Source organism: Boleophthalmus pectinirostris, unplaced genomic scaffold (assembly GCF_026225935.1).
Source record: "Boleophthalmus pectinirostris isolate CB_2022bp ecotype Guang Dong unplaced genomic scaffold, ASM2622593v1 HiC_scaffold_17, whole genome shotgun sequence".
Lineage (NCBI taxonomy): Eukaryota > Metazoa > Chordata > Actinopteri > Gobiiformes > Gobiidae > Boleophthalmus > Boleophthalmus pectinirostris.
The window spans coordinates 28251456-28279144 of record NW_026571115.1 but is presented as its reverse complement, the minus strand read 5'-3'; the positions used below and the strand labels follow the sequence as shown (position 1 = coordinate 28279144).

Here is a 27689-nt window from a genome sequence, read left to right as displayed (position 1 = left end):
GCAAATCAGTCAAGCAAGCGGACATAATCAACAGGGGATTTACAGTGTTGTTATAAAGTTTAATTTAACCCTGGTTGGGAAAAGTTTTACGTACTGGTAACAAATATCCTGTGACCATATGTTTCTAGAATATCAATTAATCTACAGAGGAGGGCGACAAAGTTAAAAATAGCCTAAAACACACGAAATTTTATTTTATAGTGTAATTTTATCTGTATGAATAATCAAGATTCGTTTCGCTTATTTCTTGTCCTCTGTGCTGTGCGGCTTATTTACGCACGCGAAATCAATGCGCCTATTGTTCTAAAATGACAAAAATGTATATTGTAATTAAATCAGCAGAGTGGAAATTCTTGAGAAAAGTCGTATACATAATCCACATATTGCTTATTTCTGTGCGCTAACTGTTTCTGGATAGCGTACAAGTCTCCACATTACGCAGTGTTTTTGGACATGTGCAGTACAGTGTGTTCACATGTCCAACCCCACTCGCCCTTTTTGGGGAGTCAGGTCATCCCCCTCCCCGCGCTCATTGGTCTTCCCCGTTACTGTATACGATCTGCTGTCTCAGCTCACGCTCAACGACGCACTTTGTTTGAGTTGACTGACACGGGCAAGTCAACAGAAGATTGACCAAACGTATGGAGAACGAATAAAAAAAGCTGAGCGATTTTTTTATGCAAACTGGACAAGGAGACGTGGCGAGTTGAGAGAGTGACGGCGAGGACTTGTTGGAAACTCTACTCCGCCGTGGGACCAGTGGTAACTAAGTATGTCCACACACAACACTAGTTCTATTATAGACTACCAGCACCAGACCAGCACACTCACCGCTCAGTCACTCAGGGTTTAGCTGTGTCAACTTAACATGTGGGGATTAGTGTACCTACAAGTTACCATTTGCTCAAACAGAGTTATCTACGCGCTGCAGATGTTTTTCCTCACACGTGCCATCAGATAGTGCGCTTTAAAGCCAACATTAAATAGGCAAAGCACGTGGGCTGTAATTGTTCTATGCGTAACTTTTGGCAAATTACTGCACATGCGTCTACGGAGACATTTGAGCTTTTTTTTTTTAGTAAGCAAGGCTAGTGTGATTTAAAGGCGCGTTTTCTAGCTTTTCTGATGGAGGGTAGGCCACCTGCTTGTTTCCATGGAGATGTAGAATGCTTCACAGTATGGCATTAATCGATCTCGATGAACACTGCATCACCAGATCAAGTTATGTACAGTATTTTAGCAATTAAACACCTGTAATGGAATAAATGCGAGGTATTTAAATGCCATACTGTGGAACATTCAATGTAAAGCAATGACATCTCCATAGTGGATCAACCACACAAGAAAAGTTACATTTTTCACCTTTAATTTTAAGTTAGAGTAAGGTAAACATAAGGAAAAAAAACATAAATCTTAACATGATGAGGCTTTGTATGTTTAGTTTATTTCTTCTTTTTTTTTTTTTTTTATAAAAGGTGCACTGTGTAGCATTTCTAGTGGGGGGTCCGCCCCCTGCTTATCTCCATGGAAATGTTATTGTTTTGTCTTGAATGTTCCACAGTATAGATCAGACATGTCAAACTCAGGCCCGGGGGCCAAATTTGGCCTGCGATATAATTATATTTGGACCACAAGATCATATCAAACAGGTATTAGAACTGGCCCGCCGGCTACAGATAGGCTTTAGGGACATTATTTAGTTAAAATGTTGTTATTATTTTGTATTCTGCTTGTTCTGGATTCAGTGTTTAAGCAAAAATATTATTAAACATGTAATTTAATAAGAAAAGGTTTAACATTACATATCTCAAAAGAAGAGAAAACATGCAGATGTTGTTGAAATTTTTCAATAAATATTTAGTTTGGCCCACAACTTAGTCCCAGTTTTTAATTTCGGCCCTCAGTGAATTTGAGTTTGACACCCCTGGTATAGGTTAAACCTATCTATCACGAGACAGGTAGGTGACAGCACTACGCTACATTACAGTTCTGTGGAGTGTCGCCCCTATTCAAGGAAGAATTGTATGTGTTTTTGGGTGATAGAAACACCCGTAATGAATAAACGCTAGATGGATATATTCAGTGTCATACCAGGCAAAGCAATAACATCTCCACGGAGACGGGAAAGTTACGCGGTGCAGCTTTAAACTCAGTGTGTGGATATCAGTTACTCCTGTGTGTTAGGGTTACGCAACAACGTGTGGTGTCTGTGAAGGCTAGAGTAACATGTGAACGCATGTGTCTACCTGCTCTCTGTTGGCTCATGTCCCTTTTGGATACGTTTATATGGTCTGTAAATCGCTCACGCTGTTTAAAGAATACAAACGTCTTTAACAGATGTGCCTATCCTTTACTCTTATTACATTATTGTGTTATGATTTCTGTGCGGATCTGGTAGTGCTCACTCTCTGTGTAATGATTTACGATCTAGAATGCCTTGTTACACTGTTGCTACTGTATCCGTCTCCAAAAATGACCAGGATGGATTACTCCTCCTTTATGGGCGCACACAGATTGGACATGTCCCACACTTGACCAGCGTTAGCAGCTGGGTCCTGTCAGAGCCCTGTGAGCTTAAAGGATTGGAAAATTATAATGCAGAGATAGCATGGGACTATAAACTGTATAGTCATTATAAGGGTTTAAAAAAAGAACTCCAGTCAGCATAGTGCCTAGTTACTTTTACTCAAGTACATTTAATCACATCTTTTTCATATGCCATACTGATAATTATAGAGTAAAATATGTTAAAGGGTAACTCTAAAAGGGACAAAAACATTATTAAAGGTTCAATTTTACGCTATTTTCTGATCTGTTACAATGTTGTTTCCTCATCACATGCCTGTACTTGTGTTTTGTTTTGTTTCTTTCACACATGTTTAACACGCATATTTAGCGTGAGTTCTTCTCTCAAACAGAAAACACTCCACCTTGTGATGTCATGCGGTAATACAGGAATTGCTCCACTGCCCATACACCTTTGCTAGAATCATCTGGATGATTTGGAATTGCCCATCTCTACTGAACTAAAGGTTAAAGGTAGCTGTTAACGTGAAAACTACAGCTTCATGACAACTTAAGGTGAAGCAGAGCATTTTGAGCTTTGGAGATGTAAACTAATAATTAAAAAAAAGGTTATTGAAACATGTGTGAATTAAATAAAACACAATTCTATGTATGTTTTTGAGCAGGTAACAACATTATAATATGGCTTAAAGCTCACGAGTCAATTTTGCATTTAAATTATTTGAACATTTGTGTTTCTTGCACTACTCTTTACATGCATTATTCTTTGGTAAAGGTTGATTCTGTCTTAAATTTTTAACTGTTTACTAACAATTCATTCAGTCAGTCATTCAGTCAGACTGGATTTGAAACTAGCAACACAAATGACAGACTAATGAGGTTCATTCTGTCGTCTGATTGAATAATCATGTTGAGGCCCAAACACCAAATTGTAACATAAACAACTTGGCCACCATGTCCACAGTTTCTGTAATTAAGGACAAATCAGCATTACAGTTGTTGCCTTTGAGAGCTATATTTGATTTGAACAACAATGCAGAAAGGTCGTGTTTAGAGCTGGGTATCATTAAAAAGTTGCCGATACGATACATACCTCGATACATAGGCCATAATACGATATGTATCTCAATATGGGGCACTTTCGGTTCGATATGATTACTTTTCAAATTGATTCGATACGGTTCAATAAAAAACTCATTGCTGTGATACTAAGTCTTTGTTAAACCACTTCTTGTGCCAAGTTAATATAAACACGGCTATTTTAATCATAGAAAGAGTAAAAATGTCAAATGTGTTAATTAAATGTTTCCTTTCTCTAAACAAGCAACAAAACTGTAGTGCTGTAACAAAATAATTTAGTAAAATACACAGAAAAATACTCTTGGGATATAGCTCGATACAGCAGCCCACGATATCAGTACTGTATCGTCACATTAAACGATACGATATATCCATATTTCGATATTTTTACACGCCCCTAGTCTTGTTTATGGAATTTTAAAACTTACATACAGGTCCTTGGATTATAAATTAGTTTGAGTCATTTCTTGAACCGCTACTTTGTACTTCTACTATAGTATATAGTAGTTCCGGTATATATAACACTATCACTACACAACATATGTCCCCTCTACACATTATCTGTACTTATATATGTAATGGCTAAGTAAGTTAAAGTTGTGTGCAGGCATGCTGGAAGATTGCCAAAGCGACCAAGCCTTTTTCAAACAACTCCATGACATTTAAAGTGAGCAGAGACTTTTCAGATACTGTGTACAAGAGGCACTCTTTGTCCTGATGGGGAGTGGGACCGGAGCATACAGGCACCTCACTGTCGTACCACCAAACATGTGTCACTAGAATTTATTGGTGTGTACTTTAAGGCTGTACAATATATCGCAAAAGTATCATTATTGCAAAATTGACTGGCGCTATAATAGATATCACTAAATATTCAATATATAACACCAAGTTCTCAATCTGCATCTATTTTTTTTTAGCTTTCTACCATGTTATAATGTTGTTCCCTTATCATTTTAGACATCATCCATGCATGTTTCAGTAATCTAGTGATCTAGTGTAAGATTCTGTCCAATGCCCCACCCACAAGCCTACATCATCCATGCTTTTACACTGCAATTCTCCATAAATATTGAAAAACATTACTCAAAACTGTATACAGCAGCTTCACAAACTTGTGCAGTAGTTTCATTAGCAGGATGCACACTGATTTTGTTGCGATAGCGCTCTGAAGGGGGAGCAAAGGGAAAGTGACAAAAGTGAAACCTACAAAACATGTTATCACATTGTTTTCAGCAAATATAGAATTTACTAAACAATAAAAGCTTACAGGATGATCTAAATATGTTATGTGTTAGCTCTTAGAAGTAAAATATGCCCTCTTTAATGATTTTCCTTGTTTAGTCTAAAATTGACCTTGATGTAGTCCTGGTCTGTTTCAATACTAGTAAATTAAAACATGTTTGTTTTTTGTTTGTTTTTTGGTATCACAGTTATAAACAATCATATCGCATATCACAAAATTTTCCATTATCATGCAGGCCTTGTGTACTTGTACTGTCATCATTGCAGTTTGTACTGTCATCATTGCATTTGTATTTTTAAAGTACTTTTCGGTGTAATTTTGGTCTTTTCTTGCTCACATGCTGTTTTCGACCTACACCCTGAACTAAACTGTACAGTTGCTTGTTTTTCCAAGTGTCCCTAGAGAGGACCCTGGCTAACCAATCTGAGGGAAATGTGATTTGGCTATTTGTAGCAGAAAAAAAAAAAGGTTGTGAGTGGAACTTTTTGAGACTCAAGGTACGTGCAGCCATTTATACTGGATTAAAACATTCCAATAAGGAACAAAATACCAAAACTTAAAGCGGCATCTGACCTCAAGCCTGGGTGAAAGAAGAGATTTGCATCAGGGAGAAAAAACGGCCAAAAACTGCACTGAGATCTTTGACTGAGACAGAAAGACGATTGAGAGGCACAGTGAAATGTTGCAGCAAAACCACAGCAGTTTAGAGCAGCAAAACTTGAATTTCCCTTGGGATCAAGAAAGTAACTCTCTCTCTTTGTCTCAAATTAGCAGTGTGATTGATTTGTAAGGGTTGGCAAAAGTACCAAAAATCAGATAACAATTAATACTAAAATTAGTTTTGAAATTAGATAAGCATTTTAACAAGTATTATATGGAGTAAGAAAGCTGTCAAAAATATTTGTGCGCATAGAACAGAAATCCGTGCATATTTGGTAAATCCATGCATATTTGGCTGTAGTTGCGCATAAAATAAATATTTGTAAACTCTTAAATGAGTCCAGTCGTACATAAAATATATTGTGTGTATTTTATCCATCAGAATACGAATTGAAAAGTTACGACGTCAAGAATTACAATCACGAAATGAAAATTTACCATTACGCTTTCATCAGTACGAATACGAATTCACAGACGGAACTTTACTGTCAAAAATACGTCATCATTTCACAGACATTATCCATCGAGCAGAAGAAACATTGATCAAGATCAAGACTGCGCATGCTCAAGTTTGTAGCAGAGGGTAAAAACAGAGTAATAGCACAAGGAGCTACAACAGCGACCAACAAGTGGGTTAATTAAAATCTATTGTTAAAATGTCTTGTCTTGCCACATTGAATTCAGGAACCGAACGCTGCTGTGTAATATTGTGTAGAAACACCTCCTCTGAACGGGAAATTGCACCTATATGTTAGATAACATAGTGGAGCCAGTTGGCGAACATCAGACGTAACGTTCTCCCAGGGCTAATTAACAAATATCAGGTTCTCTGTATGTTTAGATTAAAACATTCACGACTACAGCCACAGGGAGCATCAGTCAGTCTTCACTTCAGCTGCATTTCAGACAATGGATTATACATGAGTTATAATGGGTTATAATTAGCAAATCCATCCACGTCACGGTGACGTTATACTTACCGGTAAATACTGTATATATACCAAGGTGTTGTCTGTAAACACGAACATTAATTGATGCTAAAAGCTGCATTAAACTGTAATGTGTAATATTTCATTAGCTGTGACGTCTGTAACCAGGACAGTTTGGTAGTGTTTGGTGTAAACTGGGACATTTCAGCGTCCCGAGGAACTGTTGGTGGCATTTCATGCAAGAAATGCAGCTGAAGTGAAGACTGACTGATGCTCGCTGTGGCTGTAGCCGTGAATGTTTTAATCTAAACATACAGAGAACCTGATATTTGCAATAGGTGCAATTTCCCATTCAGAGGAGGTATTTCTACACAATATTACACAGCAGCGTTCGGTTCCTGAATTCAAGACATTTTTACAATAATTTTTAATTAACCCACTTGTTGGTCGCTGTTGTAGCTCCTTGTGCTATTACTCTGTTTTTACCCTCTGCTACAAACTTGAGCTGCGCAGTCTTGATCTTGATCGATGTTTCTTCTGCTCGATGGATAATGTCTGTGAAATGATGACGTATTTTTGACAGTAAAGTTCCGTCTGTGAATTCGTAATCGTACTGATGAAAGCGTAATCGTAAATTTTCATTTCGTGATTGTAATTCTTGACGTCGTAATTTTTCAATTCGTATTCTGATGGATAAAATACACACAATATATTTTATGTACGACTGGACTCATTTGAGAGTTTACAAATATTTATTTTATGCGCAACTACAGCCAAATATGCACGGATTTCCCAAATACGCACGGATTTCTATTTTATGCGCACGGATATTTTTGACAGCTTTCTTACTCCATAGTATTGACACTACAAAAAGTCACATTCACTGAACAGAAATAAACCTGAATGATCTTGAGCTGTATCAGAACAAATATAAGACCACACAGTTGATCAGGGATTACATGTGGTCTTAGATATAAGGGCACACTATCATGTGGCTGTATCAAGTACATTTCTTAGTATTGAAATCAAGTTTGAGAGTTTAGTAACATGATCTGATTGTATTTCAAATTATAATGGTTGTTTTATCAGATATCGTCTTCAAGAATGTCTAAGTTGTTTGCAAAATTAGAATTAGAATTATGTTATATAATATTAATAAAACAACTGTCAAAAAATACAAAAAGAGTTGATAAAAAAATAGGAATAAGCAAGTGTAGCTGGTGTAACGACATCCAAGTCTCACGATACGATATTGTCACGGTATGAACCTCATGTTATAATATTTATTGCGATATCTTAGGAAAGTTCATGATTAGGGATGTAACAATATCCAAATCTCTCGGTATGATATTTTCATGATACACATGTCACGGTACGATTTATTGCGATATTTTGTGAAGGCTAACAAAACTGTTTTTTCCTCTTAAAATGACAAGACTTAATCCAAAGAACTTAAACTTAAAAGTGCTTAGAACTGTTATTTCTTCTTGTCGTCTACATTGAAATGAAGCAAAGGATCATGGTCTATGCAGTTCCTTCTGTCTTATTTTTTTTTTTTTAGCTATTGTTGCGTCATAACTTTTAATTTCAGCAAAGACACTTGTAATTTGATATATTGTGATGGTTCATGATATTATTGTGAGAACTTTGACGATATAATATCACGATATTTCATTTATTGTTATATCCCTAGTTTATAACTAAATTGATCTATGTCCGTAGAGACAAACAGGTGATGCCACCAGGCCATGTTACAGGTCAGGTCTGTGGAATAACGCATATTTTTCAATTATATTTTTAGCAGTGTAAACTATAACTGAACTGTATACTGAATAACTGCAATATAAATAAATAAATATGTTTAATACTATATTGTGGAACATTCTGGACAACACTAAATCTTTTCTCATATACTGAAAATATTACTTGTTAATTAATTATACCCATTATACCAATTTATCAGTACACATACAGACAAACAATTGGACCTGAATGACTGTTTACAAAACACCACATGGTCCTGGAACATGTGCCCAGGATTAGCCCAGTGTCTGAAAGGCGATGTTTAAATAGCCTTTCTCTTGCCTTGTTACCAACTATATCCCACACCTCAGCCACACCACCCTCTGTGTGAACCAATGTGCTCCCTACACCGCGCCCCACCCACCTATCCCCTCCCTCCATCCTCTGTCACTCCATTTGCTCCCTATTTCCTATTTGAGCTTATGTGCATATTTTTGTCACTCTGTATTCATGTGTTGGCAAGCTACCTGTCCTGCCAGCCGCACGTAACCCCGAGTCAAACGCCACTGCTGCTCTCACGTCCTCAGTTGATACGGTGAGGTAAGCCATTCTGGATTGTGACAAGTCAGAAGAAACTTTATTTATGTTGTATTAGATTACATGTATTTAATGGCAGTCAACGTAAACATACATACATACATAAATTATAATGGCGTATTTATGAAGGCAGTTCTTTTAAAGCACGTGCTAAGTGTTCATATGACACTGTAACAACAAAGGGTCAGGTTTCCTTGGAAACTTTTTGACCTCAAGACCCAAATAAATTCAGTAAATGACAAGTGATTCTTGGAAGGCTACTGGAACCACACTGCTGAGAGTTTTCCCAATATATGTGTATATCATTTTGTTTTTATTCTGGAAATTGTGAAATAGATTTTTTAAATGTCTGCAGGTACATTTTTTTTTCCACCAGTACATTATGTAACTTTTCTGGTGGAGGGTCTGCAATCCACTTGTCTCTATAGAGATGGCCTTGCTTTGCCAAAATGTTCCAAAGTATGATATTAAACAGCAAGCAACGTCACAGTAGCTAGGCTGGCACCACCTAATGTCTCCACTCAATTTAATTTCTCTCCAGCGATAAGGTCAGGAATCAGAATACACTAGATGTTTGCAAGAACCCCGGAAGTTGTAGACCACGCACCGGCCAATCAGCAAAGAGCTGTGAAGCATGACGGCAAACTCAAACGCCTGTCTGGGTCCCTTTTGTGGTACAGCACAACAGTAAACAAAGTGGTCGAGATGGATGTAGACGAAGACAGACAGTCTGTGTTGGCAGAGACTCCCGAGATCGAGGATTTAAAGCCGGAACAAAGAGAATGTTCGGTGAATTTTATCAAGGGGAAAGTTATTGTCCTTCTTCCTACGGGATTTGGGAAAAGCTTAATATACCAGTTAGCCTCGTTAGCGGCACATTACATACATCACGACCAAATAGCAGCACTTGGTTAAATAAAAAAAGTACCCGCCCACCGTCGGGTGAACGAATCCTTATGCTGCGAGGTCAGACGGTTTCCTCAAAATGAAACCATCTGATGAATCAGGCAAACGTCACCAGTCCAAGTTAGAGGTCTGATCTGTGGAGAGGTGTTTACTTTTTACTGTTTACATTTTCTCTGCATACGTCCATAGACGATTTTGGAACCTACCTGGACAACTGAGGAATTACACAGATATAAGTAAAATGAAAACAAAGTACTGCGATTTAATGTTGAAAATCACATTTTATTGTTGAAATGTTGTGATTTTATTATCATCGCATCAGAATTTTCATTGAGTATCAAGTCAATTCCTTAGTATCGAAACCAAGTAAAAATATTTGTATTATGACTACACTATCATGCACATGCTCTTCATTTTCTGTGATGGATAAAATGGTTGCTTTATCAAATATCATCTCCAACAATATCTAAAGTTTTGCAAAAGTAGAAGTTACACTTTACATAGCATTAACAACAGCCAAAAAGTTGCAAAAAGTAGTGATAAAAGGTCTGAATTGTGGAGAGGCAATTCATGTTTTTCCAGATTTTTTTTTTTTTTAAATAAATCATGTGATTAAATAAATAGAACACAGATCAGTTTAATAACATGCTGTGGAACATTCCAGGTGGTATTACACATAGGCTATACAGTATTTATCAAAAGTGTTACGTAAGAAACTGTGTTGAGGTTGTGTTTTTTTTCCCCCCGAGATTGCAAAGTTAAGTTTAAAGTACATATAACAGGCTTGCTTGTTTTTTTATTCATGACTTGGTTTGGTGGGATAGTACCTGTGGAAAATATTTATCATAGTTTTACTTCAGCTAACTGGCAGTTTGTGTAAATACCTAAGTCAACACATCCAAATGCATGGACAATTTGCGTGCTATGGAAAATTTTTTCCAGCAGTATCAATCTTCATCTGTTAAATTAAAGATTTTATTTATTTATATTAGTCTAATCATAACTTTTGAGTGATTGACCCTTGTTTAGTATTACAGTTGCTTGGTAAGTGATGGAATTACCCCCACATGTCATATTTGTTGCCCATGTCCAAACAGGAAGTAAATAAACTTCACCTAAAATGAGACATATTCATTTTGAGGAAAGTGAACTGAAATTTGCCAGTACATTGGTGTACTTTGACCAAATGACCTAAAGTCCTATATTATATTGATTTTAAAGTCCTATATTATCCTAAATTGACTCCTGTGAGTTTTTAGTAATGTTATAATTAGTGCTGTCATGCGATTAAAAAAATTGAGAGATTAATTAATTATGATCTGTAATTAATTAATCTAATTAATCTCACCTAAAAATTGCTGAGAAAAGCCTTCAATTTGAGGTATTTTCATTTAAATTCATTATTACATTATTGTGGCAGATCAAAAGACTAATATAGATTTTAAAAAGTGACTTTATAAAGTCATTTATTGTTTAACAAATCTCTCCAATTTGGCTGTTGAGCCCAAGTCTCCATGAATAAGAAACTGTTTGTTGTAAAGTAGCAAAGACGAGGAAATCTGAACATAATAACTTTTGTGTACTTAAAGACAATAAAAAGTCCAGTCTTTCCTTAACCATATTAAAAATATTATTGATAGAGAAATATATATGAGATCACTGGTTTTAGTCCTGGTTTGGACCTGGTTTAGACCTACTTTAGTCCTAGTTTAGTCCTGGAATGGATTAATCCTGGTTTTAGTCCTGGTGTTAGTTCTGGTTTAGTCCTGGTTTAGACCTGGTTTAGTCCTGGTGTTAGTCCTGGTTTAGACCTGGTTTAGACCTGGTTTAGTCCTGGTTTAGTCCTGGTTTAGACCTGGTTTTAGTTCTGGTTTTAGTTCTGGTTTAGTCCTGGTTTAGACCTGGTTTAGTCCTGGTGTTAGTTCTGGTTTAGTCCTGGTTTAGACCTGGTTTAGACCTGGTTTTAGTTCTGGTTTTAGTTCTGGTTTAGTCCTGGTTTTAGTCTTGGTGTTAGTTCTGGTTTAGAGGCGCACAGGAGGAAGCGCGGTTTACGCCGCGTACGGGAGAAAACACGATCCACACGCGGCTCACGGTAGGACAGCGATGTCCGCGCAGTAACTACGAAAGGAAACGTGGTCCGCGCGTTCTCAGGTTAATGACGATGATGAAGGTGTGTGTTTGTTTGTGTTTGTGTGTGTGTTTGTGTGTGTTTGTTTGTGTGTGTTTGTGTGTGTTTGTGTGCGTGTCCCCTCATGTGGCAGGTCACTATAGGACAGTAGTGCAGACATCATGAGTCTATGCAGGTTGTTTTCAGGCGATATTATATTTGTTATTTTCTTTTATATTTCACGTCGGGAGAATAATTTCCAAGACACGAATGTGTTTTTACCTGTGCACTGCTGCCCCTGTTCTACTGGCTGTTCGACCTCGTCCATTGTGCGACTGACGCCGCCAACGTTAACATGACGTTTACATCGCTGTTACTGCTCGTGTTTTGTGTGGGTTTCCGGCAATGAGTGGAATTACCGAAATAAAAAAATATATATAAATGTGTTTTGTGTGTGTGTGTTGTTGTCCCAACAACACATAAAAACAGGTTTTATAATAAAGAAACTCACATACAGAAACACTAAAGTTAGAGATTAAAAATTAGATTAACGCGATTAAAAAACATAACGCGCTAAATATGACTGTAATTAATTAATCGCAATTAACGCGATAATTTGACACCCCTAGTTATAATGTTGTTTAGGGTGACCATATTTCCGTTTGTGAAAACCCGGACACCTTTTTTGTGTGTGGCGGGTAGTAATTACACACGGGTGGGTCAGGACTAAACCAGGTCTAAACCAGGACAAATGTTGGATTTAAGAGAGAAAACGCCGAGCAGTTTGTCCACAAGGCGCGATCAGGCAATTCCCGCGTTTAACTCCGTGAGGTGCGGAGCTGAGCCGGTCCTTTCTCCTGTGGTCACCTCCAAACCCGTCCTCACGGTGAGTCCCGTTTCAGTTCTGGTTTAGTCCTGTTTTAGTCCTGTTTTAGTCCTAGTTCAGTCGTGGATTAGTCCTCCTCTTCAGTCCTGGAATCAGTCCTGGGTTAGTCCTTGTTTAGTCTTGGTTGAGTCCGTGTCGTGGGCAGCGCAAAAATTTGATATAATCTCGGGTTAACGGGCAGGTGCAGTCCTGTCCTGCGCGGGTGCGGTGTTGTACTGGGGGTCTCCAAAAATGGACCCGTGCGGGACTCTGCGCTGTTGGGCTCCATAATGGAATAAATGAATCTTCAGTTTGTTACATAAAGGAGGAAAATAACACAAGTACGACAGCAGCAACAAGTTTTAAGAAGGAAATAAAAAGGGTTGCACCTGTCCTGTCTGAGAAAAGTGTATAAAGTTTGTGGTGAGGGCTTTTACAGCCTTAACACAGATAGAATAATTGTAAAATATAAAGTTGACTACTTCGCGGATTTCACCTATCGCGGGTTATTTATAGGACGTAACCCCCGAGATAAACGAGGGACACTGTACTCTCACTCACAACCTGTGCACATGGCCTCACGCTTGTCCCGACCGGGACAGAAAACGGAGAATTTCTTGTACAAGTCATTGTTAAATGCGCATTTGTGCTTCAGTATGTTGCAGACTGACCGATTGTTTGTGTCTGCTCGCTCCTTCTGAGTCACAGACGCTACGAGAGACGCTCAGTTTAATGCCCCCAAGGAACGGTACTGAAAACCCGGACATTTGCATCACTTTATAAAAAAAAAAAAAACCCGGACGCTCCGGACATGACGCAAAATACGGACATGTCCGGGGAAAAACGGACGTTTGGTCACCCTAATGTTGTTACTTTCTCAAAAACATACTTGGACTTGTGTTTTGTTTCAATCGCACATGTTTGAGTAACTCTTTATTATTAGTCTGTCTACATCTCCAAAGCTTTTCAAATTAACAGAGACTAGCAGTTCCAGGGCTGAAGTGAACCAAATGATGCTAGTGAAGTTGTGTGGGGTTTACAAACACAGTAAAGTGTTCATGTATTATCACATGATATCACAAGGTGGAACAGAGTGTTTTCAGTTTGAGATAACAGCACAGCCGATGCAGGTTTTGTGTGTTAAACGTGTGAATGAAACAAAACACAACTCAAGGTCTGCTTTTGATAAGGAAACATCAGTATAACATACACTACCGGTCAAAATTTTTACAGTTATTTATTGCAATTCAAGTCGTGCAAGTCCAATGAAGTGCTTGAAATGGTACAAGGGCAAGTACTGAACAGCCAGAGGTTAAAAAAAAGATAAAAGATAACAAAACACAAGTCAAAGCTCTGCCAAAACTACCTCAGGAAAAAAGAACAAGATGGTGAAGCTTGAAAACATGGAGTGTCCAGCACAGTCTCCAGATTTAAGCTCCATCGAGTTAGTTTTGGGATGAACTGGACAGAAGAGTGAAAGCCAAGAAACCTACAAGTGCCACACATTTATGGGAACATCTGTAACAGGCTTGGGAAGAACTTTCTGAACAATATTTGATATCTACTGTAAAAAGAACGAGCCATGAGTGAGTTCAGCTGTTACATCTGCCAAAGGTGGACACCTTCATTAATCAAATGTTTAGAATATGTCTGTGTAGTATAGATTTTTTTTAAAAAGCGTAATATGGGCCCTCTAAACATTATTTTTGTGTTCATTAAAACTGACTCTTTCTGTCTTCCTGTGGTTATTAGATGGAGAAGCCCTCTCTGAACGGTGAGGACCGGGCGTGGCTAGGGCAGAGCCAGTCCCAGGCTGAGCTGACCAGTGCAGACGATGCAGAGGGAGGAGAAGCCAGCCCCACAGACCGCCCCGCCTGGGACTCAAAGCTCCAGTACGTACTGGCTCAAGTGGGCTTCAGCGTGGGCCTGGGCAACGTCTGGAGGTTCCCCTATCTCTGTCACCAAAACGGAGGAGGTGGGTGAATGGGAATTTTCTTGTAAGGTTCAATAGTGACATAACTGGATAAAATTTGGCCTTTCCTAAACAATTTCATCTTCTTAGACTTATCATCTATACCACATGGTATAATAAAAATATTGTTATTTTGTGTTATAAATTACAGTTTTGTCTAAAAAGGAGTTATAAATTAGCCTGATTCATGAGCCGGGTTAATTTCATGGAAACCGTCTGACCTTGCAGCATTAGGATTTGTTTGCTCAACTGTAGGCGGGTGCTTTTTTTTTTATTTAACCGATTGCTGCTATGTAATGCGCCGCTAATGGGACTTACTGGTACATTAAGCTTTTTCCAAATTCCATAGGAAGAAGGGCAATATCGTCTTTCCCCTAGATAAAATTCACCAAAAATTCTTTTTGTTCCGACTTTAAATCCTCAATCTCGAGAATTGTTGCCAAAAGAGAATGTATGGCTCTTCGCTGATTGGCTGGTGCCCGAACTTGCACTTCCGGGGTTCTGGCAAACCGTCTAGTGTATTCCGATTCCTGACCTAGCCGCTGGAGAGAAATGAAATGGAGGCATTAGGTGGTATAAATGTTAGTATTGTGACGATACTAGCCAAACATACATACAAATAGACAGCCTTTTTGGACAATTTTTCAAAACTTTTTCAAATGAATTCCTCTTCACCAGTATCAATAAATTTATATTTTCGAACCACTGTTGCTTGGTTGCTGGTTGAATCTCTGCCAAATTTCTTTTTGACAAATTGCCAAGTAAACAGAGGGACATGAGGACAAATTTGACTTCCTGTGTCAATATTTAAATACTCTAAAAAGTCAGTCAACATACAGTAGTTTTGCTGGTTGATGAGACAGGATACTATTATCTTTATACTATTATTAACATCAAAAATAAACTTCACATATGTTCATTTTGTCGGGTTTTAACTCTGTCATAATATAAAAGATGATTATATAAGATTAGTAAAACAAATAACATAAGCTTTACACATGTTTACCCGGCTCTCCCTCTGTCCCTCAGGAGCCTTCATGCTGCTTTATGTTTTCCTTTTGCTCATCGTGGGGGTACCTCTGTTTTTCATGGAGCTAGCCGCAGGTCAGAGCATCCGGCAGGGCAGCATCGGCGTTTGGAAGCACATCTCGCCCAAACTGGTCGGCATCGGATACTCCAGCTGCATGGTAAGTCCGGGGCGCGAGGAAAACCCGGAGAGCCTGGGGTGAGTCTGTTGACGTCTCGCATGGCTGGGTTCCATATGCATATCTGTAGGGGGGCAGAAATGGTTTGTTTTTAAAAGGAAACCAGTGAAATGTGTTTGTGAGCAGAGGAGGTGGTGATGTATTGTCTACAAGTTAATGTGGAAATTGTGGTTTTGGAGTTGTGTAGAATTAGAATGTCAAAATGGTTAATGTTTGTTGGGGGAGTAAGTACTTTTTAAAAGAGCAAAGTCAATAAAAACTACTTAAAAGCGCACTATTTCACTTTTCTCTTTGGGGGTATGCCACCTTCTTGTTTACATGGAGATGTTATTGCTTTGTTTGAGATGTTCCACAGTACAACATTTAACGTATCTTATGTTATCTTGTATTTATTCATTCCAACATTTTTATTAGTTCGAAAATACCAAACAATTTTACTGTGAACGGGCTCTCCACAGATCTGCCCTGTAACCTGGTGGTATTTCCTGTTTGTCTTCACGGAGATGTTTTTTTGTTTTGTTTTTTTATTAAAATATTTTCCCCCGACCACACACACCAACACAAATTTAGTTAAATAAAACAAAAGTAATGTGGTAGTGCAGCATAACCACACTGCTAGGGCCCCTTACATTGAAATATTTTGGCCAATTTATCATTGAAATTACTTTTTCTCCCTTTCTTCCTTTTTTTCCCCCATTTTTAAATAAACATTTTTAGTCCCTATACTTAAACTAATATTATTTTCACCATCATCATTTCCTTTCATCATCTTTTACTTATTTATTACAATCTCAAAGAATAATTTTATGGAGATGTTAAGTTTAAAGAAGATACTGTGCTTCAGTCTTCGTTATAGTTATAATAGATGACACTTTTGGATCATTTGAACATTTTAAATTGTAATATTGATCTAAAACAACATAATTAAAAAAACCAAGCCTGCTGATTTACTCGTTAGGAAACTGCGATGACCAATGGGAGCTGACATCGCCATAAATGTCATCACAACAAAACGCCACACAGCCATTGGCCCCTCCTATGGATAGCCGCACGTCACGTAAAAGAGTAGATCTTTTTTCATTTGTACCAAAATGCAACGCTGCTGGTCCCTACGCGCATCACATCAAATCCTACATGCATTATAACTATGTTTAAAGCTCTAAAAAGTCGATTTTTTCACAATGCAGTGCTTTAAAACATTTCAGTAAAAGCAATAACATCTTCATGGAGACAAGCAGGTGACTTACCCTCCACCAGAAAAGTGACAGTGCACCTTTAAGTAAAAATGTGATCTGTGTATTCACTTTAAGTAAAAATGTGATATATGTATTCACTTCAGTGTTTCATTTTAAAGACTATTCATTTTGTCAGATAATTGGACCTCAACCAAGACATTTACAAGATTCACAGGCACAGTTTAGCACATTTCTGAAGCACTGCAAAAATATGGTTTGATTAATGACAATCCAAAAAATGTATAGAGATATTTATTTTTGTTCACATCGCCCACCCCCGTTTGTGAATCTTTTGTTTTCCTACACCATATATCAGCATTACTGGAGCTGGGAGAGAGTCAAAAGTTTAACGTGATCCAAAGTTGCACAGCTGCAGTGAGACAGGAGTGTGTGTATACATAGAGAGGGTGATGATGACATCCAAGCCGGCTGTGAGGGTCCGCTGGAGAGCTGGCAGCCTGTTGCATAACACTTTCTCCGCACAGCCAGCACCACCACTACTTCTACGCCCATTTTTCACTCAGAAGCCCCTTGTTTTCAGGAAAAGATATTTCTCTGTGGAGCCAGTAGTGTTCGTTAGCGTCGGGAAAACTCCACACTTGGGACATTAGTGATATAGATAACGTATGTGTACATATGGGGCCGATATTTGCATTGGTATGAATTATTGCCTATGGGCCTGTTCAGACACAATTTTAGGTGTGGGCCTGTGTTTGAACGCTTCAAAGTGTCTTAAGGATTAAGGAGAGAGACAGAGAAAGAGATAATTTACTGATCCTGAGGGAAATTCAAGTTTTGCTGCAGCAAACTGATGCAGTTTTGCTGAAATATTTACACTGTGCTTCTCATTCAGCTTTGTGTCTCAGTCAAAGATTTCAGACTTTCAGTGCAGCATAACAGGAGGACTAGTTAGGTAGGGTCAGCAGATCCTGTATCAGGGCAGTTTGAGGAGAGGAAGAGCCAACAGTGTCCCTCCTCCTCTGTATCCTGCAGCATCACAGCAGTGTCTGGAGTTTCGGTTGGTAATGGGATGGTTAATTCCTTCAAAGTGTTTCCTCTTGAAAGTCTTGGAGTATTTCCTCTGGAAGGTCCTCTGCCACATATGGTGTAAAAATCCTGTAGCTCTCAAATTTTTTAAATCCCTCTTGTCAGAGCACTGGTGAATTAAATCTTCTCAGAAGCTCAAGTTTTAAAAAATGTGTGCTAAAACTGCAATAAAAAAATAAATAAATAAATTTTAAAAATGCCTGTGTCAGTCTATGTATTAATGACCATTCACAGTCTATTTTCTCCTACAGGTTTGTTTCTATGTGGCTCTATATTACAATGTCATCATCGCCTGGAGCTTGTTCTACCTGGGTAATTCATTCCAGTATCCTCTGCCCTGGCACCAGTGTCCCATAGATGTCCACACCAATGAAACAGGTTTATATTATCAATAATTATTTTTCACAATAAAGTCCTCTGGCAACATCTCACCATTAACTATTTTCTATCAACAGTTAAAGAATGTGCCAAAAGTTCTCCCACGTCGTACTTCTGGTTCCGGAAAGCCCTGAACATCACAAACTCTATCAATGAGTCTGGAGAATTCAATCTGATCATGACGGGTTGTTTGCTCGCTGCCTGGACGATCGTGTCTCTGGCGATGATCAAGGGCATTAAGTCATCCGCAAGGGTATGATTCTAGACACAATTTGTATATTAAACTTTAAAGGGGAGTTTGAATTTGAGGCACGTGTGCTCTGAAAAATCCTGTTTTCACCTACCCCCTATATTCAACCACTGCTGTGTACTTGATTATTAAAAAAAATAATAATAATTTGGGTCATAAGTTTTTAAAATGCCACATTAAAACTATTATTTTGCGGTTTTAGATCGGTATTGCTGTTTACAATGAACCAAATGTAAAATAAATATCTATGTATGTAATAGTTTTTAATATTTAGTACACAATGAAAAAAAACTTGTCTTGTTTAAAGGTGCACTGTGTAACTTTTTGGTTGGAGGTCTGTCACCTGCTTGGAATGTTCCACAGACATTAATCAGCTCTACCTTACATTTATTCAATTACAGGTGGTTTTATAGATCAAAAACACCTTTTGACTGTGAGCGGGGTCACCTCTCCACAGATCTGACCTCTAACTTTCTCTGGTTTGGTCTCCATGAAGATAGAAAAGTTTAATAATTCCATACTGTGAAACATTCCAGACAAAGCAGTAATATTACCACGAAGAAAAGCATTTGGCAGACCCTCCACCAGAAAAGTTACACAATGCACCTTTAATACAGTGTGCTAATTGTTTGTCTATGTTCCAGGTAATGTACTTTTCTTCAGTCTTCCCCTACGTGGTGCTCTTCATCTTCCTCATCAGAGGGTTAATGCTAGACGGAGCCATGGACGGAATCACCTACATGTTTTATCCAAAGGTATGAACTTTGAATTTTTTCAAGTTTAAATCAAACTTTCTGATAAAGAGATCTATATTATTGTTTTCGAAGAATAGATTTCCTTTTTCCTTTTTTCACAAGAGTACGGCACTTGCTTGTCTCCATGGGGGTGGTATCGCTTTGCCTTGAATTTACTACAATATGGCATAAAACATATCTAACTTATAGGTCAGATCTGTGGAGAGGCTCACAGTAAGAGTGCATGTTTTTAAAGGTGTTTTTGAGCAATAAAACAAAAACACGCAGGAAATAAGCTCGCTGGATATGTTTTAATGCTATACTGTGGAACATTCTAGCTGTTAACCAGAAAATATATGCGGTACACTTTTTTAAAATTAACGTAAGAAAAATAAGATGTTCAATCTCTATTCAAAACATTAACAGCTGGTAAATTATACAAAAAAGCGTTAAATGTCCCATATATGCTATTTTCTGATCTATGTTATAATGTTTCCTCATCAAAAATATTATCATTATACCTGGAGTTTTGTTTCATTTGCACATGTTTAATGAAAACTACCAGTACATGAAATAACAAAGTGGAACAGAGCATTTTGAGCTTTAGAGATGTTGACTAATAATAAAGTAGGCAAGGCAAGGCAAGTTTATTTGTATAGCACAATTCGTACACAAAGTAATTCAAAGTGCTTTACAGAATAAGAAGTACATTAAAATTAGAGCCCGACCGATACGGATTTTGTTGTTGCCGATATGAAACCGATATACTGGGAGTTGGCGCTGCCGATAGCCGATATAATCGCCGATATATTTAGTGATGTAAAAATTCACTGTAAATCTTGAATTGTTTAAAAAAAAACTTAGGTTTGGCTCTGGTGGTTTTTAAACTGGGTTTATTTAGGCAACATTTATTGTTATTTTGCCTCTTTACATGATATGTCATAGGACTAAAGCAGGTCTAAACCAGAACTGAACCAGGACTGAACCAGGACTGAACCAGGACTGAAAAAGGACTAAACCAGGACTAAAACAGATCTAAACCATGTGTAAAACAGGACTAAACCAGAACTTAACCAGGACTGAGTGTAGGGATTCGGTCTCTATCTCTCTCCCTCTCTCGACCCCAAGATTAGTCCTGGTTTATTTATTTTATGCTGAATATATTTATGCACGTTTTTTCTCTCCTATGCACACGCAGATTTTTGAAAGTTTCATTTTGAGCCGCTGCCGCTGTCAAACTACCACGAGTTTGCACGCGACGTGAAAAGAAAAAAAGTGAGAGAAAGAGAAAACACGACTCCCAATCCCAATGAGGATCAGGCTCCCCTCGTTCGCTTCAAAGAGCCGGATCTAAGAACCGTTTCGTTTGCAATCGCTATTAGTCTTTAGCCGTAAATGCTGCGCACCGCGGTAATTAATTATATGCGCAAATTTAATAGTTCACACGTCTATTCACAGCTCATTTACATATCAATGCAGGTCCAGTAACAAATATATAGTCACTTTACAATAGACCAATAGAAAACAGCCTGTTTATGTGCGAGAGCTACAGCAGCTAATCGCTAACCTATAAACAAATGACCAAAACTTGCTTCAAAGTCGGCATATTTCCAACACTCAGCGCTCACACAGGCTCCTCCTCACATCACAAGTCTGCACTAATAAATGTCCTTTTAATCCAGACTCAACCCGATTGTCCGTAAAAAGAAAATAATGTAAGTGTTGCACATAGATCTGTGTCTGTGGGTGTAAACATGAGCACGTGACTCTGGGGGTGTGTTCAGGGACAGTACGGACACACACACTGACAAATGACTCCACAGATAAATACTGATGCGGAGCCACATATTTGGACATTTATCTGTCTGTAAATTGGATTAAATTAACATAATGTAGAGAGTCTAAGATTTATAACGAGGTATAACATGCCCATGGGAAATAGTGAAATATCGGCCCCTATCAGCAAGTATATCGGCCGATAGCCGATATGCTCACAGTTGCTCATATCAGCCGATAATATCGGTCAACTGATATATCGGTCGGGCTCTAATTAAAATCATAATAAAAACAAATTAAAAAAATGTTTTGAGCCTGGATTTAAACAGCGTCACAGAAGAGGACTGTCTCACATGTTCAGGAAGACTGTTCCAGGTTTTAGCTGCATGAACCTGAAACGCTGACTCCCCTTGTGTAGTCCTGACTCTGGGCACCAGCAGGAGGCCGGTCCCTGAGGTGGAGATGGTTCATATGACACTAACATGTCACAGATGTACTTTGGTGCTCGGCCATGGAGAGACTTGTACACAAGCAGAGCTGCTTTAAAGTCTATTCTCTGAGGCACAGGAAGCCAGTGCAGAGACCTGAGCACAGGACTTATGTGCTCGTACTTCCTAGTTCGAGTAAGGACCCGAGCTGCAGCATTCTGGATGTTCTGCAGCGTCTCACAGCTCGTTTGGAGAGACCAGTGAGCAGACCATTACAGTAGTCTAACCTACTGGAGACAAACGCATGGATAAGTTTCTCCAAGTCTGCTTTAGACAGTAAACCTTTGATTTTTGCTATGTTTTTTAGATGGTAAAACGCTGCAGATGTTATTGATTTGATGTGGCTGTTAAAGTTCAAGTCTGAGTCCATTATTACCCCTAGATTTCTTGCCTGATAGTATAACTCAAATAAAACAAATAAAACAGACCACAACTCTAGGTACGTTTTTGAGGAGTTACCAGCATTATAACGTGACTTAAAACTCACAAGAGTCAATTTTGCGTATATAATATAGACCATTGTTTCCCAAAGACTGGGTTGTGATCCTCAGGTGGGTCGCAAGAGATTTTTTTTTTTTTGGTTGCCTTGTCACGATCTGCATTTAGGTCTACAATATACAGTTCTGACACATGAGAGAGCGAGTAAGTGGATCTGTGTCCTTATCGTCATTCTAGATAAGCATTTCATCAGAATATCCTATCCTCAGTAGGGCCAGTGTTTCTGTGCTTATTCCTTTCACTACTACATATATGTGTGAACTGGGATTTTCTGTGCTCACAAAAATGAAGACAAAGCACAGAAACAGACTGAATACTGCGCCTGATCTGCTGCTGCGCTCTCCTCCTGCACCCAGACTGGAACTCATTATAAAAACACAGACAGACCCACCTATCTCATTAGAAATATTAACATGTTTTGTATCAATCTTTTTGTAATTATTTTAATTGACTATTTTGTTCCAGTATTACTGGTTCAATTGAATGTTTAAAAGAAAAAGAAATGGGCTACATTTAGTGTCCAAATAGGTGACTTATGGATCCTTTTATTGCTGGTTCAATTACTGTTTTTCACTGTTTAAAACGTGAGGGTCCCCAGAATAAATGTTTGGGAAACTCTGATATAGACCTTTACATAAAAAATTAACTATTTAGGTATAATTTTTTTTTTACTTCTCCATTTCAGCTTGAGATCTGGGGAAACGTGCAGGTCTGGCGTCAGGCTGCTACACAGGTGTTCTTCGCTCTGGGCCTGGGGTACGGCTCAGTCATCGCTTACTCCTCCTATAACCCCGTCAACAACAACTGCCACAGGGACGCCATCATGGTCTCTGGCATCAACTTCATGACCTCAGTCCTGGCTTCGCTCGTGGTTTTCGTTGTACTCGGATTCCGTGCCAAGACTATAGCTCAAAACTGTGTGGCGAGGTAAGTAATGTCATGTTTTGAGGAGATGTTTTTGGAAATCTTTTGAAGAGAAATTGCTACAGTGAAGTGGAATTTGTTTGTTCTTATTGTACCTCTGTAGTAATCTTGGGCAGCTGAGCATAATGGCGACGCAGAGCTCCACACAGCACTGGTGGCCTTGGTTCAACATCACAGACCCCAGCGCAGTGGCCATAGACGATTACAGGGAGTGGTACAGTCACTACAGAAGCATGGTGGGCCCCAACATCACCGACTGCAGCCTGGAGGAGGAGATGAACAAGGTAGTACAGCCAGTTTTATGTTCTGGGCTATTCATGGGTTTCAGACGAATGATTCCTTCCTGATTTGAAGGAAAGAAACCTCCTCCATCCATCCATCTTATTCCGCTTATCCAGGACCATGCAGCAATGGCGGCAGTCTAAGCAGGGACCTAGGACTCAGGAAACTTCCTTCTGTAGCCAAAACATTGCACATTTATTTTAATTTATTTATTTATTTTGCACATATAACATAACAATAAAAAAACACACTAAATAAAAAATAGGTGCCAGAAGAGGCAAAAAACCTATACCAAAAAACTTATATTAAAGCCTCCAACTTATGAATACATTAAAAATTGAACATTATCACTGTCCTTAAAAAAAAAAAAAAAAAATACAAATTTACATTTAAACACCATGGATTAAATTCATTTGATTCAAACGTGGATTAAAACACAATGAAACATCCACAATCATGAAATATCAACCATTTCCTCAAACTCTTTTTAAACAGCGCCTCTGATGTGCCGTAACTAACCAGATCTGAAAACTGCCTCCAGAATTTGCAGCCTCTGTATCGTGGGCAAAACTGGAACATGAAAATTATGATTTTGAAGTGTTGGAATCGTTATGCCTGAAACCCATGAATTGTATAAAACCAACAATTTAATGCCAGGGAAAATTGACATAGTACAATATTTAGTGGCATGAATGATATGTGGGTCAAAGTGTTAAACCGTTCTGCCTAGACTGTGGCAGGAGGGCAGCATAGTAGGGATGTAACAATAACCGAAATAGTTACTGTTTGTCCAAAGTCCAACAAAGAATTACAAGTTACTTTGCTTAAATGCATGGTTTTATAGTAGCAACAGCTTACAAACATCAGAAACTACATATTCCATGATTCATTTCAGTGCAGCCAACATGAAGAAATGTTTTTTTACTTGAATTCTTGGGATTATGATGGAAATAATTCACACAAAAATCTTGTCAAGGTATTTTAAAAGCAAAAAAGTGTCCTATTTATTTCATTATTAGCCTCTTCAAAATATCGCAATAAATATCATACCGTGAGATGCATATTGTGATAATATTGTAACGAGAGATTTGGATATTGTTACATCCCTACAGCATAGCTCTTCTAAATTTAACAGTCACACAAATAAAGGACATATAAATACTGTGCTGTACTGTTCCAGCCAATACATCTGTAGGCTCTGTACTGGCCTCAGTGTCATTAGTTCAATTCCTTTTGTCAACAAATATTGTCAATTCACTTTCATAAGATTCTCACTACTAATTTTTTTTTTTACATTCAGTCCATCCTGACTTTTACGGCAAATTTATGTAAAACTATTTAACAACAACAAGGGCCTTTTTCCCAGTACCCCTGAGAAATACTGAAGTAATGGAAAGTAAGTACCCCGCAGATAGGAGTCTAAAAACACACAACTACTCAGATACAGTATATCACAGGGCCCCCTTAGAGAGATGGCACCACGCTGAGACGAAGCAGTGGAGTGAAAGCAAACCACAGAATGGAAAACAGGATATGTCATGTAAAAGTATCTACGTTCAGTTGTGCCGGCGAGGGGCTTATATGACATTGCGTAAAAGGTAGTTCTAACAATAATATCCTGTTTTAGACCTCGGCAAACATGTTCTGATATGTATGTTTCTCAAATGTTGATTCTCTCAGATGTGTGGAAAGTGCACTGTGAAATTAATCCTGATGTATAATCATAGTCAGTTTTTCCAGCATTAAAAACACATTAATGAAAATGTGTCACTTGCTAAATGCTTCTTACTCATAGTACTTCTTTTATATTACCATGTGGTATATCGGTGAAATCCCTCAGGTCCAGGAGGTGCCATGATAAAGCTCAAGATCTTTCTAAAGTTCAGTTTACACGTACATGGGTATTTATAAAAACTGAGACATTTCCCTTAGGTTGTACACATCTTTTACATGCAAACGGCAAATTCGCCTCTGAAAACTAATCTTTATAAAAACTCTGGCTAGAGTGGAGAGTCTGCAAAACTACGGTTTCGCGTTTGTGTATAAAGTGAGATAAAAGGAGTTTTAGGAGCTGATGCGCCAAAAGTGCGACCAGTGTTTCCCTTTTGCTCTGATGATGATCATGAAGCATCAGAGCAGTAGTCGCAATTCTTTTGGTGCGGACACTTTTCATGTGTTTGCATTTGCACACACAGCTGATATCGATGACCAGAGATGAATGAGGCTCGAGGTCAGCAATTTTGCCACTTCTTTTGTCATATCTGTGGAGACGTGAGCCCGCTTAGTAATGCATGTTTTTCAAGGTATTTTTGAGTAATACTTAGAACTGTAATGAAATAAATGCTATAGGTTTGAATCTAATCCAGGTCCCACCCAGAGGCTTGGCGTAGTTATGATGGCGTTCAGTGGTGTATTTATGCGGGCTGATGTAAACGAAAACTTTTTTGTGCACGATGTTATTTTGGAAAATGGATCAAGGGAAATATTTGTTTCTCAACATACCCGGCTATGTGTAAATGTAGCCTAAAACTATTCAAGAAAGGTTAATTTCTGACCTGTGAATATGGCTCTTTTAGAATCAATAACTGCTTAAAGTTTTAGTAGTCATTGGTATCTGATTTTTGATACTTTTGACAGCCCTAATATGAAGAGGCCAGGTCTCTCAGTTCTGCAATGGACCAATTTCTGTTATTAAACTGTTTTACATCAATATTGTAAATTAGTGCTCTACATATGTTTAATGGTAAATACCCCAAAATACCAAAATATGTCCTCTCTAAGATATTTTATGGACTGTTATAGTGATAATGTTCATCAGATTTCTCAATACTCTCTCCATCTCCCCCTCTTTGGTGTGCACAGGGCGTGGAGGGCACCGGCTTGGCGTTCATAGCGTTTACCGAGGTGATGGCCCTGTTCCCGGGCAGTCCCTTCTGGTCCACCCTGTTCTTCCTCATGCTGCTGAACCTGGGCATGAGCACCATGTTTGGGACCATGCAGGGCATCCTCACTCCACTCATGGACAACTTCAGCCTGCTGGGACGCCACCGCACATTGCTCACAGGTACGATGGTCAGCTCGTGCACCGTGGTAGGACCTGAAAGAGACAATAAAATGTACAATAAAGACAGCAATAAAATTAATATACAGTTTTTAAAGGAATTGTCTGTAGCCTAAGGTCTTATTTAAACTTAGACTTAAACAAACTTTATTGATCTACAAGGGAAATGTTTGGACACTGTAGCTCAAACATCACAATATTATATAATTAAAAAGAGTAGAAAATATAAACTGTAATAATAAATTCTAAATAAGTAGCAAAAAAGATAGCAGGTGGCAAATAAGGCATAATTATATAAATGTATTTGTACAAGCGGACTCTATGTGGCTATCTGTCCTGTGTGTTTGTTTTTCAGTGTCCAGCTGCGCTTTGGGCTTCATTATTGGACTGCTGTTTACCCAGAGATCTGGAAACTACTTTGTAACCATGTTTGACGACTACTCTGCCACTCTTCCACTGATTATTGTGGTGATCTTTGAAACCATCAGTGTGTCCTGGGTTTATGGCACAGACCGGTAAGAACTTGATGTAAACAAAAAATAATAATGATTTTCTGGTGAACATAGAGCATATTGACATTTTGCTGAACCTTTTCAGCTTTATGGATGACATTGAAGTCATGCTCAAGTGGCGCCCTCCAGTGGTCTACAAGTATCTGTGGAAATATGTCTGTGTTCTGGCCATGGTAGGTCTTCTGGCTGCTAGTTTCTTGCGCATGGTCTTCAAAGGGCCCACGTACACATCCTGGAATCAAGACACGGTGAGACATATACTCTTTGTATATATCTATAATAAATATGAGGAAGCACATTAAGCACCCCATGTTTGTGTGCAGGCCTCTGAGAAGACCCTGGAGTACCCAGGCTGGGCTTTGGCTATGATCGTCATGCTCATAGTGTTTGCCAGTCTGCCTGTCCCCGTCGCCTACATCCACTCTCTGATACAGAGCCGCAGGATCCGCAGCATGAACTCTGAGGAGAGGGAAAGCCCGGACATGCAGAGGGAGCTGTACACCAAGTGTAACTCTGTGGAACAGCTCGACTTCAACCACCAGGGCCGTGCCCAAGAGCCAGAGACCCCCAGGGTAGGCCCCATATTCTTACCGGGGGGCCATGAACTGTACCGGCTGCTGCCCCAGCAGGAGGACGATGAGGAACAGGACACAGGGGTGTGAGACCTG

The 27689-nt window shown here is 38.7% G+C and overlaps 1 protein-coding gene across 1 annotated transcript; it reads left to right on the top strand.

Moving 5' to 3' along the window:
- The first annotated feature begins 667 nt into the window (after positions 1 to 667).
- slc6a16a (solute carrier family 6 member 16a) lies at positions 668 to 27689 on the top strand. Its single transcript, XM_055152643.1, has 12 exons — positions 668 to 770; positions 14412 to 14634; positions 15661 to 15818; positions 18370 to 18496; positions 18574 to 18749; positions 19391 to 19501; positions 22928 to 23169; positions 23270 to 23450; positions 26311 to 26512; positions 26865 to 27024; positions 27107 to 27269; positions 27345 to 27689. Exons 2-12 carry the CDS (start codon positions 14412 to 14414, stop codon positions 27681 to 27683), a joined length of 2082 nt encoding a protein of 693 aa, XP_055008618.1. The 5' UTR covers positions 668 to 770; the 3' UTR covers positions 27684 to 27689.

Excerpts from the sequence above, each read along its gene's own strand:
- slc6a16a (XM_055152643.1), top strand. The coding sequence starts at position 14,412 with ATGGAGAAGCCCTCTCTGAACGGTGAGGACCGGGCGTGGCTAGGGCAG. Across the intron at positions 19,502-22,927 it reads CCTACATGTTTTATCCAAAG|CTTGAGATCTGGGGAAACGT; the intron begins GTATGAACTTTG and ends TCTCCATTTCAG. Across the intron at positions 27,270-27,344 it reads CATCCTGGAATCAAGACACG|GCCTCTGAGAAGACCCTGGA; the intron begins GTGAGACATATA and ends GTTTGTGTGCAG.